The 15,250-nt window shown below is 38.6% G+C and overlaps 3 protein-coding genes across 5 annotated transcripts; all 3 read right to left on the reverse strand.

Moving 5' to 3' along the window:
- Positions 1–5,153: 5,153 nt before the first annotated feature.
- Positions 5,154–8,314, reverse strand: LOC126802874 (uncharacterized). 3 transcript variants are annotated; one of them, XM_050530581.1, is made up of 7 exons: positions 7,715–8,314; positions 7,352–7,557; positions 7,069–7,153; positions 6,149–6,424; positions 5,927–6,067; positions 5,672–5,851; positions 5,154–5,578 (listed from the first exon to the last, which is right to left on the reverse strand). In XM_050530581.1, exons 1-4 carry the CDS (start codon positions 8,171–8,173, stop codon positions 6,347–6,349), a joined length of 828 nt encoding a protein of 275 aa, XP_050386538.1. In that variant the 5' UTR covers positions 8,174–8,314; the 3' UTR covers positions 5,154–5,578; positions 5,672–5,851; positions 5,927–6,067; positions 6,149–6,346. The 3 variants fall into 3 exon arrangements, with proteins under 3 accessions (XP_050386538.1, XP_050386537.1, XP_050386539.1); XM_050530580.1 differs by having other exon boundaries at positions 7,069–7,156; XM_050530582.1 differs by lacking the exons at positions 7,069–7,153; positions 7,352–7,557; positions 7,715–8,314 and adding an exon at positions 6,923–7,068.
- Positions 8,315–8,358: 44 nt separating this feature from the next.
- On the reverse strand, positions 8,359–10,295 carry LOC126803430 (uncharacterized). Its single transcript, XM_050531240.1, has 5 exons — positions 9,907–10,295; positions 9,150–9,258; positions 9,003–9,060; positions 8,420–8,902; positions 8,359–8,367 (listed from the first exon to the last, which is right to left on the reverse strand). The coding sequence occupies exons 2-5, from the start codon at positions 9,254–9,256 to the stop codon at positions 8,359–8,361; spliced, it is 657 nt and encodes a 218-aa protein (XP_050387197.1). The 5' UTR covers positions 9,257–9,258; positions 9,907–10,295.
- Positions 10,296–12,164: 1,869 nt separating this feature from the next.
- Positions 12,165–14,852, reverse strand: LOC126802699 (sm-like protein LSM8). The gene is made up of 6 exons (XM_050530367.1): positions 14,755–14,852; positions 13,398–13,469; positions 13,116–13,156; positions 12,958–13,032; positions 12,675–12,727; positions 12,165–12,542 (listed from the first exon to the last, which is right to left on the reverse strand). Exons 2-6 carry the CDS (start codon positions 13,432–13,434, stop codon positions 12,452–12,454), a joined length of 297 nt encoding a protein of 98 aa, XP_050386324.1. The 5' UTR covers positions 13,435–13,469; positions 14,755–14,852; the 3' UTR covers positions 12,165–12,451.
- Positions 14,853–15,250: the final 398 nt, after the last annotated feature.

Below are 15,250 nucleotides of genomic sequence, written 5' to 3' on the forward strand. Positions count from 1 at the left end.
AACGGCCACTTGGGTGGGTTCACCCAAGGTGAATGAGGGCAGGGCTTCAAGATCCCATCTAGTGCTTCTTCTAAACTGTGGAACAAACAGAAAGAAGGACGTGGATAATCATCAATCTGAGCCCTACAATCATTCCATGAAGTATACACACCTGGTTCATGTCCAACCCAAACTGCATAGTACTTTCTCATTACCTATAACATAAACAAACATAGAAATGGTCGTTACATAATTATGTAGACGACTTAATTTTTATGTGGGCCTATAGTTAGAAAATGAAAACTAGTACAGTAAGCCTGAACCGGACCTTCTAATTACAATATTAGAATGGGTCTCAAGAGCAAATTGCAGCCCACCAACAACACACGTCTGCAATAAAGATCCTAACAACTACTAATTGCAAATCGTCTAATTGATTATTATAACGTAATTTGAAGTAAGGAAAATCAAACATGCTTACAGGATATATCAACACTCGTTGTCACGACTCCAACAGCTTTTTGGATATGAACGAGGCCGATACTATTTCAAATAAGCGATGGACAAATGCCCAAACACGGGCAATGGTATATATATACCAAAACCATTGTAGGAAACGACAATATTAAGGTAATACTATTTACCCGTGACCTTGGTAGAAGCCAAAATAATACCAAACGTCAATCAATAAAACTAGTTTTAATGAAAATTTCAAGTCCGAACCAATCATCACCTTCCACGTATGGGTCTATAATCTGCAAAACCCATAATTTAATCTGGATCAAAGTTTCCCGCCATTCTCTCAGACTAACTACTACCACTCGTCTAGTACACTGCCATCGCAGTCACCTTACCGCCTTTTTTTTATAATCATGGAGCATAAGAAGGTGGTTTGTCTGACCTGATGTGCTCACGACGCCAACTACTACTATCATTGCCTCAGCACTTCCTACAAGTACCACGACGAGAAGACCTGCCCAACCTGTTCCCGTACCGGCTGATCGATCTCCCATACAGTTCATGCCTCAGCTGTTATGCCTACAAAAGCCACTATGTTATTTCATCCATGCTCGTTGCCCTTGTCCTTAACTTTGAGTTAGCTTCTGTAGTTTAATTCCCGCACTTCATTCCCGCCTGGTCGTCTGTTTTACATGCATGTTTCTGGCTCTTATGTTTTTCCTTAATGTTGGTGAATGCGTGGCAGGAGACTAATTATTTCCCTTTGCAATTGTATTGTCTACAAATGGGCGTGGTTTGTATTGTTTCATATTTAGTTGTGTTTCATTTTATTGGCTTACATTAAAAACAAATTAATGTTACTCATATGATCAAGCTACACAAGCTTATAGAATTATAGTCACTGACATGTAGTAGTTACTATTGGGTTGATGGAGTGGTAGTTACTCTTGTGTATGATTTATATAGCTTCAATTATTTGAGTGATTGAGGGACAAGTCATATAACCGGTGGTAGCGGGGAATGAAAGGCCAAAATAGCCAACTGGCAGAAGAGAATTTCAAGGTAAAATAGCAGAAGTGGATAAGTGGGATCGCATTAAATTCTAACGATATGGCTGCATAGCGGTAAAAGGCGCAAAAATAACAAAACACAGTACGGCACCGACATATACACTTTGCATAAAATGTATTTTAGAGACTGATTAAGTTAGTTAATAGGCGACGAGACCGAAGAAGTGATTTTTGGTTACAACCATTTTTTGGTAATGAATATTTCATTAAAGGGACCACCCTACACGCACCTAATGAAATATTCCCCGTGGCCGGAAGGGGGCGGACGCCACACGTGGAACTCCCTATTTTTCCCCGTACAACGTGAGGCGCCGCCTTGCGAAATCCCTAATGCGGATGGGCCGGTAAAATGCGATCAAACATGGATATTAAAGTGATATTACCGTTGACCGATCCATCAGACAGTCCAACGACTTCCAAATCTTACCAATTTTCGATAGGGTTCCTAAATATATACGCTGGACGGATCAGACGGTGCCGATCGACCAAATCCGGACGTCGGGCTCGCGAGGCCCAAGGTGTGCGCTAATGTTTACTAACCTAGATAGCTTGCTTAGTAGGGGTGGACAAACTGACCCGAAAACCGAAAAAAACCGGACCCGAACCCAAACCGAATCCGAACAAACCGAAACCCGAATCAAACCGAACCAAAAATAAAAAAACCGAACCGAACCGATTCTATTTGGGTTGGGTTTTGGGTTCAGTCCCTTAGAAACCGAACAGACCCGAACAACCCGAAGTCAATGGTCAACGTTACAAAACGACATCATTTTGTCATATTTATAATTTTACATTATTATTATTTTTTTAATTAAAAAAATAGTGTGGTCGGCCTCACAGCCGCACATAATTTCTAACCTAATTGACCTAATGTATAAGAGGCGCATTATTTAGCCGTCTTGCTTCCTTCATAATGCGATAGTTTTATTTTAAACCTAATATAAATGTTATGATACATTAGTTGACACTTAGGAAATCGCCAACTCTAATTTGAAATATGATCGATCGACACCAGCAGATGTGATTGGTATATATATTTAGGGACCCCGTAAAAATTTCGTCCATTTTGGACATGGTTTGACCGTTCGTACCTACGGTCAACCAAAAAAGAGGCGTTTTCACACAATAAAACCTCATTGACCGGGGCTTTGCCAAATAGATTTCTTCAATGCGACCCTGCATGATAAGTAACAAAAATTAGGTGACTTCAGATATGCAAACGGCTTTCGGCGTTCGCATATTTGTAATAGGTCCTCCCTTATGGCATAATAGTGATGTTTTCGATTTACCAAAAATTCTGACGGTTAAATGAGGTCCGAATTGGATCAAATTTTTATAGGGTCACTAAATATATATACCGATTACATCGGCTGGTGTCGATCGATCCCTAGAAGTTTCCTTCATATAGTCGCTTCATAATGCGATAGTTTTATTTTAAACCTAATATAAATGTTATGATACATTAGTTGACACTTAGGAAATCGCCAACTCAAATTCGAAATATGATCGATCGACACCAGCAGATGTGATTTGTATATATATTTAGGAACCCCGTAAAAATTTCGTCCGTTTTGGACATGGTTTGACCGTTCGTACCTACGGTTAACTAAAAAAGAGGCGTTTTCACAGATTGAAACCCTATTGACCGGGGCTTTGCCAAATATATTTCTTTAGTGCGACCGCGCATGATAGATATCAAAAATTAGGTGATTTCAGATATGCAAACGGCTTTCGGCGTTCGCATATTTGTAATAGGTCATCCCTTATGGCATAATAGTGGTGTTTTCGATTTACCAAAAATTCTGACGGTTAAATGAGGTCCGAATTGGATGAAATTTTTATAGGGTCACTAAATATATATACCGATCACATCGGCTGGTGTCGATCGATCCCTAGAAGTTTCCTTCATATAGTCGCTTCATAATGCGATAGTTTTATTTTAAACCTAATATAAATGTTATGATACATTAGTTGACACTTAGGAAATCGCCAACTCAAATTCGAAATATGATCGATCGACACCAGCAGATGTGATCAGTATATATATTTAGGGAACCCGTAAAAATTTCGTCCGTTTTGGACATGGTTTGACCGTTCGTACCTACGGTTAACTAAAAAAGAGGCGTTTTCACAGATTGAAACCCTATTGACCGGGGCTTTGCCAAATATATTTCTTTAGTGCGACCGCGCATGATAGATATCAAAAATTAGGTGATTTCAGATATGCAAACGGCTTTCGGCGTTCGCATATTTGTAATAGGTCATCCCTTATGGCATAATAGTGGTGTTTTCGATTTACCAAAAATTCTGACGGTTAAATGAGGTCCGAATTGGATGAAATTTTTATAGGGTCACTAAATATATATAACGATCACATCGGCTGGTGTCGATCGATCCCTAAAAGTTTCCTTCATATAGTCACTTCATAATGCGATAGTTTTATTTTAAATCTAATATAAAGGTATGATACATTAGTGGACACTTCAGCAATCGATAACTCCAGTTCGAAATATGGTCGATCGACACCCGCAGATGTGATCAGTATATATATTTAGGGAACCCGTAAAAATTTCATCCGATTTGGATATTGATTGATCGTCCATACTTATGGTCAAGAAAAAAGGCGTTTTGGACAATAAAATCCTCATTGACCGGGACTTTGCCAAATGGAATTTTTTTGGTCCGACCGCACACAATCGGTGACAAAAATTAGGTGATTTCATATATGCAAACGACTTTTAGTGTTCGCATATTGGTAATGGGTCTTCCCTTATGACATAATAGTGTTGTTTTCGGGTAAAAACCCATCGGGCTTGCGGGCCTCGGCGAGCTTTTCAGATCCACGGGCTAAATGATGAGGCATAAGTCAATTAGGTATGAAATAATCATTAGACTATTAGTTTTTCATCTTTATGTTAAATTTTGTACTTTTAAAATTAATATATAATATTAAGTATTTTACATACGGGTAAAACCGAAAAAAAACCTAACCGAACTGAACCGTACGGGTTGGGTTGGGTTGTGGGTCACAGTCTCTAAAATAGAAAAACCGAACCGAACTGAACCGAACCGAATTTAAAATTTGGGTTGGGTTATGGGTTTTGTCCAAAACCGAACCGAATGGACCCGTGTCCACCCCTATTACTTAGTAGGAAAACATGCGATCTTGGGATACTTTTGTGTTACGGGACGGAGGTCGACGATCGGGTCCAGCCGATGTCTTCCTTCCTATTACGTGGGCAACATGTAAAAATTTGGCCTCATACGGGACTCGTTCGGCCGTCGGACTCTTCGGTTAACGCTAAACCACCCTAAACCCCTCTAAGGGGGGCGACGTGCCCGGAAAGGGGCGGACGGCCGCGGACGGCACATGTGGGTTTGAAATCTGGCTTGTTCTGGAAAGCACTTCTCTTTCCATTAACCGGCCCTTCGATCATGGAGTAAATGGACACTGCCTGAGTGCCTGATGTTCGTCGTACCAGTAACTTCACTGAATGGTAGGTCTCTTACAAGATTCAAGATTCAAATTATCTAATGCAATTTCATAAGCGGCGAAAATACTAAGGATACCACTATAAACCATGGATGCAGGGGTTTAGTGTTTGATCGGTAAATAAATTGAACATTTAAACACGACACTGCATACATTTTGAAATCATTGTGCATAGTGCGCAGATTGTCAAAGTCATTGTCCGATTTATGCGGATTTAAATTACAAACGAAAATACACATTAGGTTTGACACAAGTACACTTATACTAGAGCCCTTCACATCTCTCGCAATCCCTTCTCCCATCCCTAACATTATTAACCGGGTTCGGAATCAGTAGCTGCATCGGCAACTACGAACGACGCGGAAGGCGGGGCTTAAACTTAATAGTGCTCGGGGACTAAACTGGGGTCGCAATTATCTCCAAATGATGCATCTCCACTTCTAGATGGTCCAGCACGCGCAAAACAAAATCCCTTCTTCCAACATTTAACAGATTCCCGAACATTGTCTGCGCACTCGTTGGACTTGTCATTGACAATCTCAAGTGCAAGCCTAATCCTCTGATCACCAGAGTTGAACTGCGAAAATAAATATGCAAGGTCTTGTTACACGTAAACCAAGCCAACCCTAAACCAAATATTTTACAATGTTTAAATACTTCAGCCACTTACCCCTTCATGCCAGCAGTCCCTGTAATGCTGCATATTCCGAATTGTGAAGATACCAGAGTCCATGTGGTTTGACTGCGTGGGATTGATTTCAGGATACATGATACTAGAGGAGGCCAGTTTTGAAGAAAGATGTGGATAATGTTGCAATTCCATTGCAAACAGCCTCTGTAGGAGAACAATCTGTACAATTCAGACATTAGCTATGCTAGCTTACAATCCAATATACTAGACTGAAATAGGTGCAAATATCTATACCACGGCCACAACAGATTCCTCTCGTCGCTGCCGCACTGAGATGTCCGGAATGCTGTCCCATATCTCACATCCACCTTCTGCAATGTTCAGAACGGCTAGGTACCAATGCTCAAGTGTGGAATCGTTCATGGGAATAAATATCTGTGTATTGGACCAACTGTTATACGCAAAAAAAATAAAATTCATCGACAACAAATAACAATATCATCTAAATGTAACAACCTTGTTACAAGCATGTAACTGGCCATGTAATTTTCGTAGATTGCATAAGGCAATGGTGGATGCTATGTGGGATTCAACATGAGTTTCCGGTACAACTTCTTGTGCACGCTCCTGCATCACAGTTTCATGTTCATATTTTGAAAGATCATGCGGTATGGCAAATAAATCATATTTCAGTGTTACTTAACCAACTACACGTCATACGGAGAAATAAGTCGGCAAAAACCAGAGGTCATCAGTATTAGCAAAACAATACGCTCCCATCAAGTTTATAACCTGCATACACAATGCAGCGTATGAGTCCACCCATCAAATGAGGGTTGTGTTACTCGTATGCATGTCAAGTATTTAAATTTTTAATTCAAAGCGTCATTTTGAATACAGAAAATAAGAACAGATAACGTGTCAGTGTCAATATGCTAAATACGATATCACTCAACAATACAGGTACCTGAAAAATAAACTTGACTTAGTTTATCATTTACTTGTAGGTTGAGTTAATCTTTGACTATCTCATGTATTCATATTTGCATTACTAACAATGAAATGGTAATTTCAGATCTGCAATGAACTACTACACCATGTACGACGTGTTGTTAGGGTTGCTAATGGAAACAATATCAATCTAATTTAAGTATCAGTAAAGGCATGGAGATAGATGGAAAACTAATGTAAAAATAGAATCAATGAATTGGTTATTAATCAACATTACAGGATGAGATTCAACTAATATTTACTCTAACAAAGTATTAAATATTTCGAGATTACATCTACCTATCAACATATGTGCTGGTTCTACCGACAAACATTGGGGTCTCTAGGCATGTGCCTTATGACCCTTGCAGCGATGCATGCCCTGTGATTACAATTACTAGTTTTGTTACATACCAGAGCTACATATATAAGGCATCAGGACTTACCTCACTGCTGATACAATTTTTGGCAGACAGGCACTTGAGGTCCCAGATAGAAACACTGAAACCACTGTATTTTCCAATTTCATTGCTGCTGCAACATATGAAAACATAGACAGTGAGATGGTATAAAAGTAAGATTCCATACAATATATTATCATCTCATCGTAATTCAAGCAATGCACCATAAATTGTTAGTATATTGGAAGTGCGCAGGTCTTGATAGTAAAACAAAAATTCATATATATAATACAAATTAATTTCTGAACACTTTCCACATTCCACCTACCTTCCCAAAATATCGCCTCTGCGGGACTTTAAGCTAAATAGGTACGCCATCAAATCCTTATCTTCCGGAGATAGATCGGCTACGCTTCCAAACTTACTCCCACCAAAACTACATAACTCTGTAGGTGTAGGTTTCACATGATCCTGCGGCACTTCTATGTTCGTCTTAGGCAGTCCGTCTCTGTGTAAGGTATCAGTCCCTTCATTCTGCAATAACATACATAAAAGGCATGCACTACATGCTATCAGAATTAAAAATCTGATTGTGATATTCAGTAAGCAATGCTTCCTACAACATATTTTTTTTTAATATCTACATATCATCTGCTCACTAACTATGGACGAATATAAAACTTTAACTTACACATTCGGGATGTGATGTCTCATTTTCCCAGCCCACCGGCGTTCCAGATATAGACTTTTCAAAGTGTAAGCGGACAGCCGTCTCGACATCACTAACAAAATCCTCCATACCTTCACCAAATTTCTCCAAAACAGAAAAATGTAATTCCATCAAAGACTTCCTCATGTAAGCAACGTCTGGACCCATCTGTCGCGCAATTGATTCCAATCTCTCTACCCCATCTTTTACCACAGCCATGTTCCTTTTCAAATCAGAAACGTCATCGACCAAATTGGTTTTCAACCCGGTGCTGTAATCCCGAGAACCTGAATTAGTTGTCGATCTAACCGTTGTATGTCTCTTTGTAACCCATATTCCTTCAGTTGCATCGAATCCCCCGAGGCCTTCGATCCATTTGTAGATCCTATTACACTCATTTCGACCAAATGACCTCACAGGACCTTCTATCCTAGGAATCATCAGGGTTCTTTCACCAAGTACACTTAGGTAGAATAGCTGCAGGAAAACTAGGCACCCAGCTACATGAGAACCTTTGCTTCTTTGATAAGACAACACTCCCTCCACCAGCTTCTTATAGGCAAACCTAGACCAGTTTTTCCTTCTAATATCTTGTGGGTGCCTCAAAGGTATTAGCAGCTGTTGATCTACGTGACCTGTTGGGGATGGGCAGAACATTATGGAGAGTGCGTAAAGTGCAAAACTCACTATAAATATTTCCCCCTCATCAGGTGAGGACAACACAATATCCCTCAGCCTATCAATGCTTATATCATCATCTTCCACATGGAGCTTTGTCTTTAACTTGGCTATAACATCATCTACATCTGAGCAATGAAGATCTACTTCCATTCCACGACAACTCAGTCCCATCAGCCGATTGAAGTCTTTCTCCGTGATTGATAGGTGCCGCCCATGTATGTTAATTGTTTGCTCCAACACATCAAACCTCTCAATCAACATTCGGCACAGTGGCATGTTCAGCTTGCTGCATCTAAAGGAATCAACAGGTCCAAACCCCATCCCCACAATTACATTGATCTTTTCCTTAGACAGGGCCTTCACAACACGTTTGAATTGTTTTGGATCGCATGCTGATATTATGGCGCCATCAATGTGACCACCATTATTTGCTGCTTCCATCTCCATTTGGCAATTGGATGATGATCCATCTGCCGATGGGATCATCTTCTGCATAAACAACAAAGTTACTATGACAGCCCAGTTACTATATGGACAACTCAATTATTGGCAAAATCACAAAAACCACCTAATTAATTAGTAAAGGTACCTTGCTAACAGGGCAGGAACCTTCATGCTTTCCGCTAATACCATTCTGACCAGTCAATCTATTTACAAGTTAGCATAACCTTTACTTTGGAATCAGTTCATCGGGTTTCAGGACTAAACTAAAGTACAACCAATTACATGAACTTACCTAGATTTTCCAGCTGACACAGTGTCTTCCTTCTCAATCGCATCACGCCCTCGCTTTCCTTTCTGCAAAGCCGTCGCCTTCTCCGTTAATCCTTTCTTCCCTGCCATACCTGCATTGAAGACTTACTGTCAACACCTTCTTTTTTGAGCTGAGAGTTGCTGTAAATAAGATTTTCCTCGGATTTTCTTCAATTCTTAAAAGTGGAGTTTTTCTGGGATTCTTTAGTTTATGCTTTGCTAAAAGAACATGAAATTGTTGATTCCCAGTAAAAGATTTTGAATTCATTGCACTTATAAGTCATTGCGAGACTTCAATCTCACACCACTCTACCACCACCACCACGATTGGAGTCTGAAACTTACCCAAAAGAGACCAGATTAAAGAAGTTAAGAAGAACTCCTTAATCCAACGAATCCCCCAAATTAAGCACATAAATTCGTTCTAGATTTCAAATTAAGAACTGACCTGGAAGAATTTTTTTCTCAAAATTATGAAATTGTCTCGCATCACAATGGAAACGCAGTTACTAATAAATGATGATCAATAAACCGAATGCTCGTAAACATATCTTCAATTCTAATTGCAGGTGAGGAGATAGAGAATCATGTATACAATGTCAGAGCAATTTGTGGGCTGAAAAACAAAAAGGAATTTGTTTCAGTTCCTCATCATGCCTAATTATCATCAGAGGGAATTTAGGAACTACTCTCTACCTTAGTTGCGTATCTTCCTACCAACAAATCGATAAACCAATTACCTTCACAGTTGGACGAAAATCGCGAGCTTCCGCTGGTGAAATCTACGCGCTCTCCGAATACCAGAATACAAGATCGGCGAGTTGCTCCGGTAAAGAGATACCCAGACTCCCTGATCTGGATCTCAATATGAAATTAGGTTTATCCTTTCACTATTTGGATGGTGCGAATCTTCTCCAACACACCTCAATCCCAAAATTTTACCATCGCCCGATTCTCTGTCTTACCCTCCTCCTAATTCAGCTTGTCGAGTCGCGCCGAAAAACAAAAGCCAGCGACGCCGCACGAACGTGGAGGAGAAAAAGACGGGACCCATGTCTATCAGCCAATCATAGAGCGCCACGTAATACGACAAAAGAAGAGTGCAGGTCGGCAACGGTGCTTTCCAGAACTTGCCCAGTTATTAAGATGGTGACGTGTACTGTTAGATTTTTATTTACGATGGCGGAATGATATTTTAGTTTTATTCTAACTTTTTGATTATGAATGTCAATAGTGATGTCAATATCTTTCATATAAATGACTGATATTCAGTGATGTCTTAGGTTAGAAACCACATTTACTCCTACGTAATTTTAAAATGTAACTGGTTTAAGGGCAGCTGCACTAGCCATTATATATATATATATATAGTCTCTATCCAGAGTAAAGCTTCACTTTGAAATTACAGAGTGAAGTTCCAATTTTAGCGGATTTTTCGGTCAAGTTTTTTCACCATAAGCGATTCAATATTTAGGTATGCTATTCAAGATCATCTCTACAAAATTTCATCCAATTTGACAATGGTTTGAGCTTTCAAAATTGAGATTTACACGAACGGTTCACGTTGAATAGTTTTAATTCATTCATTGATTTAATCTAATTTCAATACCTTAACGATGTCCGAATTAGATGAAATTTTGTATAGATGATCTTGAATAACATACCTAAATATTGAATCGCTTATGGTGAAAAAACTTGACCGAAAAGTGTGCCAAAATTGGAACTTCACCATGTAATTTCAGAGTGAAGCTTCACTCTGGATATGGAATATATATATATATATATATATATATATATATATATAAACTTTAGAATGTAACATGGCTGACAAGCGAGTAAATTGTTACAGATAAAGTTAAGGTTTGTTGATGCATAATATGCATGGGTTAAGTCGACGCATAGCATGTAACTCGTACAAAAAAAAAATGCCAATTTTTTTTTATCACTATATTTTTAAGGAGCGTCATATGTGCAATAGCTCTCCCTACGTATGCATTTACACACACACCTCATGTCTCTCACATCTCATTGCAACGTGAGTTGCTTCTTACGAATGATCTATAATCTTAAAGGGAGTATTAGGCTCACACTCACCTTAAATGAGCGTGGCTCATTTGTCAATCTGCTACGGTGCTACCTGTTGAAGAAATTTGTTCTTCTCATTTCCCCTATACGGTTATACCCTATAAAAGTATACATGAAAGTAAAAAGAGACAACTGATCAATCTGTTACGTGCTTAAGAGATTCATAGAAATTCAGTCTCTTAATTTCCTTTCTTACCCTAGAAATTCTTCACTGGCCTTTAGTGTTTGAACTACTCTTTTAAGTCTTAATATTATTATGCCGTAATTGGGAGGGGAGTCATGGGACTGTGAAAGGTTGCCAAATCTCATACACAGGCAAATGAACCTTTCATAAATTTCCTTAATGTTGTGCATTACATGGCGAATGTTACTATAATACTAATGAGTTTATTTTCATTTTCTTTCTAATCCCTGAATGGTGTCATTTAATTATAAAATCAAATAATATATGATGAAAGGATATAGATGTAATTTTATACCTTTTGGCTAATAAACCATGGTTGTTTAATTATCTATAGATAGATTATCCATTGTGGCCTATTCTCGACAATGAGTGCTACATAAGATTCAGTGACATTGAATCGATGGTATGATCGACTCACATGCGTTGGAGTTCATGGGTAACAATGTTTCTTTGTCTCAAGTACGACACTCGAGGTGTTTAGTTCGACAAGCCTTGAGCCTTGGAGGAGACACAAATCGAGTTAGTGCTCAACGCGATTATTGTTTACAACTTAGTGAACTTATCCCAAAATTTAAACTACAGTATGACCTTAGACTTGAAAAACCAGAATCAAACATGGAAAATCAATTTCTGGAAATTTTGAAACTGAAAGGCAAACTACGGACGATAATTTCAAGAGTGAAATGTGGATACTGTACAAACGTATAGCCTTTATCAGAAAAGAAGAGAACAACGCAAACATGTTGGCTTTAGAATGAATTCAAAATGAGGTAATATAATAGCATTGTCATATTCTTGCAGGTAAGTTCTGCTCTGTTGCATCAGCATTTTGGAAAGGATAGAACAGGAACATTGTCTAGAGCCTATGTAGAATGACACTCACATATTAGAAATCTGAATGAGCAATTACAAACCCGAAGCTCCATCATTAAATACCCCCTATACTTAACACATTTGTTCGGATAGCCACAATTTACCCCTCAAGTCTACAACATCTCTATGACTTCTACAATCAGTCAATGGATGACAGGCTTCAGAGGATATGCTCTCATCTTCGACCAGTCCAGGCTCGAATCAAGATCTGCATCTAGTTCCCCGACTATGCTTCTGAATTTATAGAAACATATGAATTATATCAAATACCATAAAATCTGTAAAGCCCTATCATGAGCAACCAGTTTACCAAAGAAGAACAACTAAGGTGAAACTAACTAGATAAATTATGGTCTTCACACTTACATGTTGTCGCCCCTGATTATATACAATCCCAGCACAAGTTGCTGAACACCCTCCTGCCAATCAGAATGAACAAATCAACCCAATGATACACAACAGGACAATAAAACCAATTTCACTGGAACCAATACAGAACTAAATGAACAAGTATCAGAATGCATAAATCTGGAAATCTGTAAACTAATTTTTTTTTTATCTTGGTCCGATTATTCAAGTCATTATGAAATAAGAAGAATCATAAGGATACAGTTCGAACTTAGAATCTAGTAACAGTAAAGATGCAAACCTTTGTTGAGAAAACTCGTTCATGAGACTCATCAAGAATGATATTAGTAGCCTGGTCAAAGCCTTTCAAGACTCCCTGAATTTAAAATCAAAATTGTTAATAGTTTATACAACTAATTTGATTAAAAAGATGTGAAGGTGCATAGCAGTGAAGTATACCACAATATTGCGTCCATCATTTGTGATAACTGAAATAATTTCTGCAAAGAGAAATGTTTAAACAGTTAGAGAGAAAAATGTATAAACAGTTAGTTAGAGATATTTGAAATTTCAATGCTCAAAAATCAATACTCTTCCGTTTAGACTGATATCATGTTGTCTATTTGTTGGATTTTCTATTGGACACACATAACTTGTGAATGTTGAACATAAAAGTTATATTCATGCATAAGAATCAAAAGATTTAAATGCAATGAAAAAGGTTGTGAAGTGTTTCTGTACGATCAACAAGCGACTCAAGACCAGGGCCACCGGACATATTTCAATTCTCAGGCTTCTTGATAAGCAAAATTTCTGCAAGAAAGAGAAAAAGAGAGAATGACAGAATCAATAATGTATACTCATAAAAAGAAAAGACCATACATATAATAATACCAATGAATTTATATTTATCTGTCCAGAATGTTTAGGGGAGACACATATACCACAAAGAATCAATCATCCACCATTTGAAACTTAGGGGCTGGGTGTGAGAGGACCGATGAGATATTTGAACTGTTTTCGAGTTAGACCCAGTAAAACAATCTACAGGACTCATGTAGACCATATTAAAAAGACAGTGCAGATGCAAGAATTTAGAACGCAATAGCAAATTACGCCCTATATTCTGGAAACAAGAAAATCTCTTCCATATAACACAGCACTTGTATGACCAAAAACATGAAGCCTAATGCCTCCAACCCAATGTAGCCGTTGAGTTTTGAAACTTTGTACACATCCCATTGGTAGCAATCCCATACACAAAAGGATGAAGAATCAAGTACCCAAAACCCATGTTACCAGAAAAGCCACAGTCAAGTATGATGAGCTGACACAACTTGAGACTGAAAACTAGGGTAAAAAAGAGCCTCAATGAGTTTGTAACAGCTGAAATTGAACAGTGAAGGTAACGGCAACCAAATAACAAGATTGATCAATTGAAAGGAGCGCAAAAATCATTTAACTCAAGGGTTCATTCACAATTTAGGCTGCTAGGTAAAAAACGAAAGTGAAGTTTCACTAAGAAAGGGGGTGGGAGGCGAAAATAGGGCGAAGGAAGATTGCCTGTTATGTTCAATTTGACTATGTACATTTCTTTTAAGCGTCCTCTGCCTTCTTTTCTGTGCCTGTCAACTTGGAATTTGGATTTAACGGAATGGCCTCAAGCCTACGACCAGTACATGTTTCCAAAGACATAAGGCTTAGAGAACTAAACACAACGAGCAATGCCACAACTTCGCTTGTAAACACGGGTCAAAGCTGTAACTTAAGATTCGAAAAAACGAATGGCATAAAATCACGGAAAACGATTTCGAGGTAATCTAGGTTAACAAAGTCAGGGTCGAACAAAACCCTCAATCATGTTCCACAGAAACCCAACAACGTTGCAGTTTGAGTTCTAACCGCCTAGCTCTAGAATATAAACAAAAACCAAAACCTGGAAGCCTTGCAGCACCGTACTTGATTCGGGTTTGATTCAATACAGCAACAAGCATATAAGGATTGTATAGCTATGGAAAACAACCCAGTAAAAGTAATAGAAAGTTGAAAACCATAGAAACCCAGATAAGAGAAAGAGAAGAAGAGAAAAAAAACGAACCCAAATCGGAGTCAAACGGCCGGCGGTGGAGGCAGAGGCTGGAAGTGGAGACTGTGCCGTAGCACGGGGGTTTTGTGTTGCGAGTGTTGCAGTTTCCTTGGCTACTCGTGTGGGACGGTGGGTTTAAGACTTTAAGGTCACAATTGTGGGCCTTCACTTTGGGCTATGGTCTGTATTTTGTGCTTATTAGTAAGATTTAATTTCAATTAACAGCCCCATGTAAGATAAAATAATTATGTATTATTAAATGATATGTGAGCATATATATATATGTAATGACTATCACCTGAATTCCGCAGGATTTGGGGTCCTAATCTATTACAGATATGTGAATCTATCTCTAACAGAAAACCTAATAAGGCTAAGACACACAAGGATAGAATAATAATTATCCCGGAAAACTCCCCCTTGTGTCGCATGCCTAGGTTGCATGGTGCACACATCGTTGCCTTGGTAAAAACCTTGTCAAGCAAAATAAAAACCTCGTAGGTAAAAA

Source organism: Argentina anserina, chromosome 7 (genome assembly GCF_933775445.1).
Source record: "Argentina anserina chromosome 7, drPotAnse1.1, whole genome shotgun sequence".
NCBI lineage: Eukaryota > Viridiplantae > Streptophyta > Magnoliopsida > Rosales > Rosaceae > Argentina > Argentina anserina.

What these genes read in the sequence shown, in the direction of transcription:
- LOC126802874 (XM_050530580.1), bottom strand. Translation starts at nt 8,173, where the DNA reads ATGATTCCTAGGATAGAAGGTCCTGTGAGGTCATTTGGTCGAAATGAG. An exon ending in AGACATCACATCCCGAATGT is followed by an intron (nt 7,558 to 7,714) that starts GTAAGTTAAAGT and finishes ATGTTATTGCAG; the next exon opens with AATGAAGGGACTGATACCTT. An exon ending in AGAGGCGATATTTTGGGAAG is followed by an intron (nt 7,157 to 7,351) that starts GTAGGTGGAATG and finishes CATATGTTGCAG; the next exon opens with CAGCAATGAAATTGGAAAAT.
- LOC126803430 (XM_050531240.1), bottom strand. Translation starts at nt 9,256, where the DNA reads ATGGCAGGGAAGAAAGGATTAACGGAGAAGGCGACGGCTTTGCAGAAA. An exon ending in GTGTCAGCTGGAAAATCTAG is followed by an intron (nt 9,061 to 9,149) that starts GTAAGTTCATGT and finishes ACTTGTAAATAG; the next exon opens with ATTGACTGGTCAGAATGGTA. An exon ending in GTTCCTGCCCTGTTAGCAAG is followed by an intron (nt 8,903 to 9,002) that starts GTACCTTTACTA and finishes TTGTTTATGCAG; the next exon opens with AAGATGATCCCATCGGCAGA.
- LOC126802699 (XM_050530367.1), bottom strand. Translation starts at nt 13,434, where the DNA reads ATGTCCGGTGGCCCTGGTCTTGAGTCGCTTGTTGATC. An exon ending in TCTTGAGTCGCTTGTTGATC is followed by an intron (nt 13,157 to 13,397) that starts GTACAGAAACAC and finishes TTCTCTTTGCAG; the next exon opens with AAATTATTTCAGTTATCACA. An exon ending in AACGAGTTTTCTCAACAAAG is followed by an intron (nt 12,728 to 12,957) that starts GTTTGCATCTTT and finishes TCTGATTGGCAG; the next exon opens with GAGGGTGTTCAGCAACTTGT.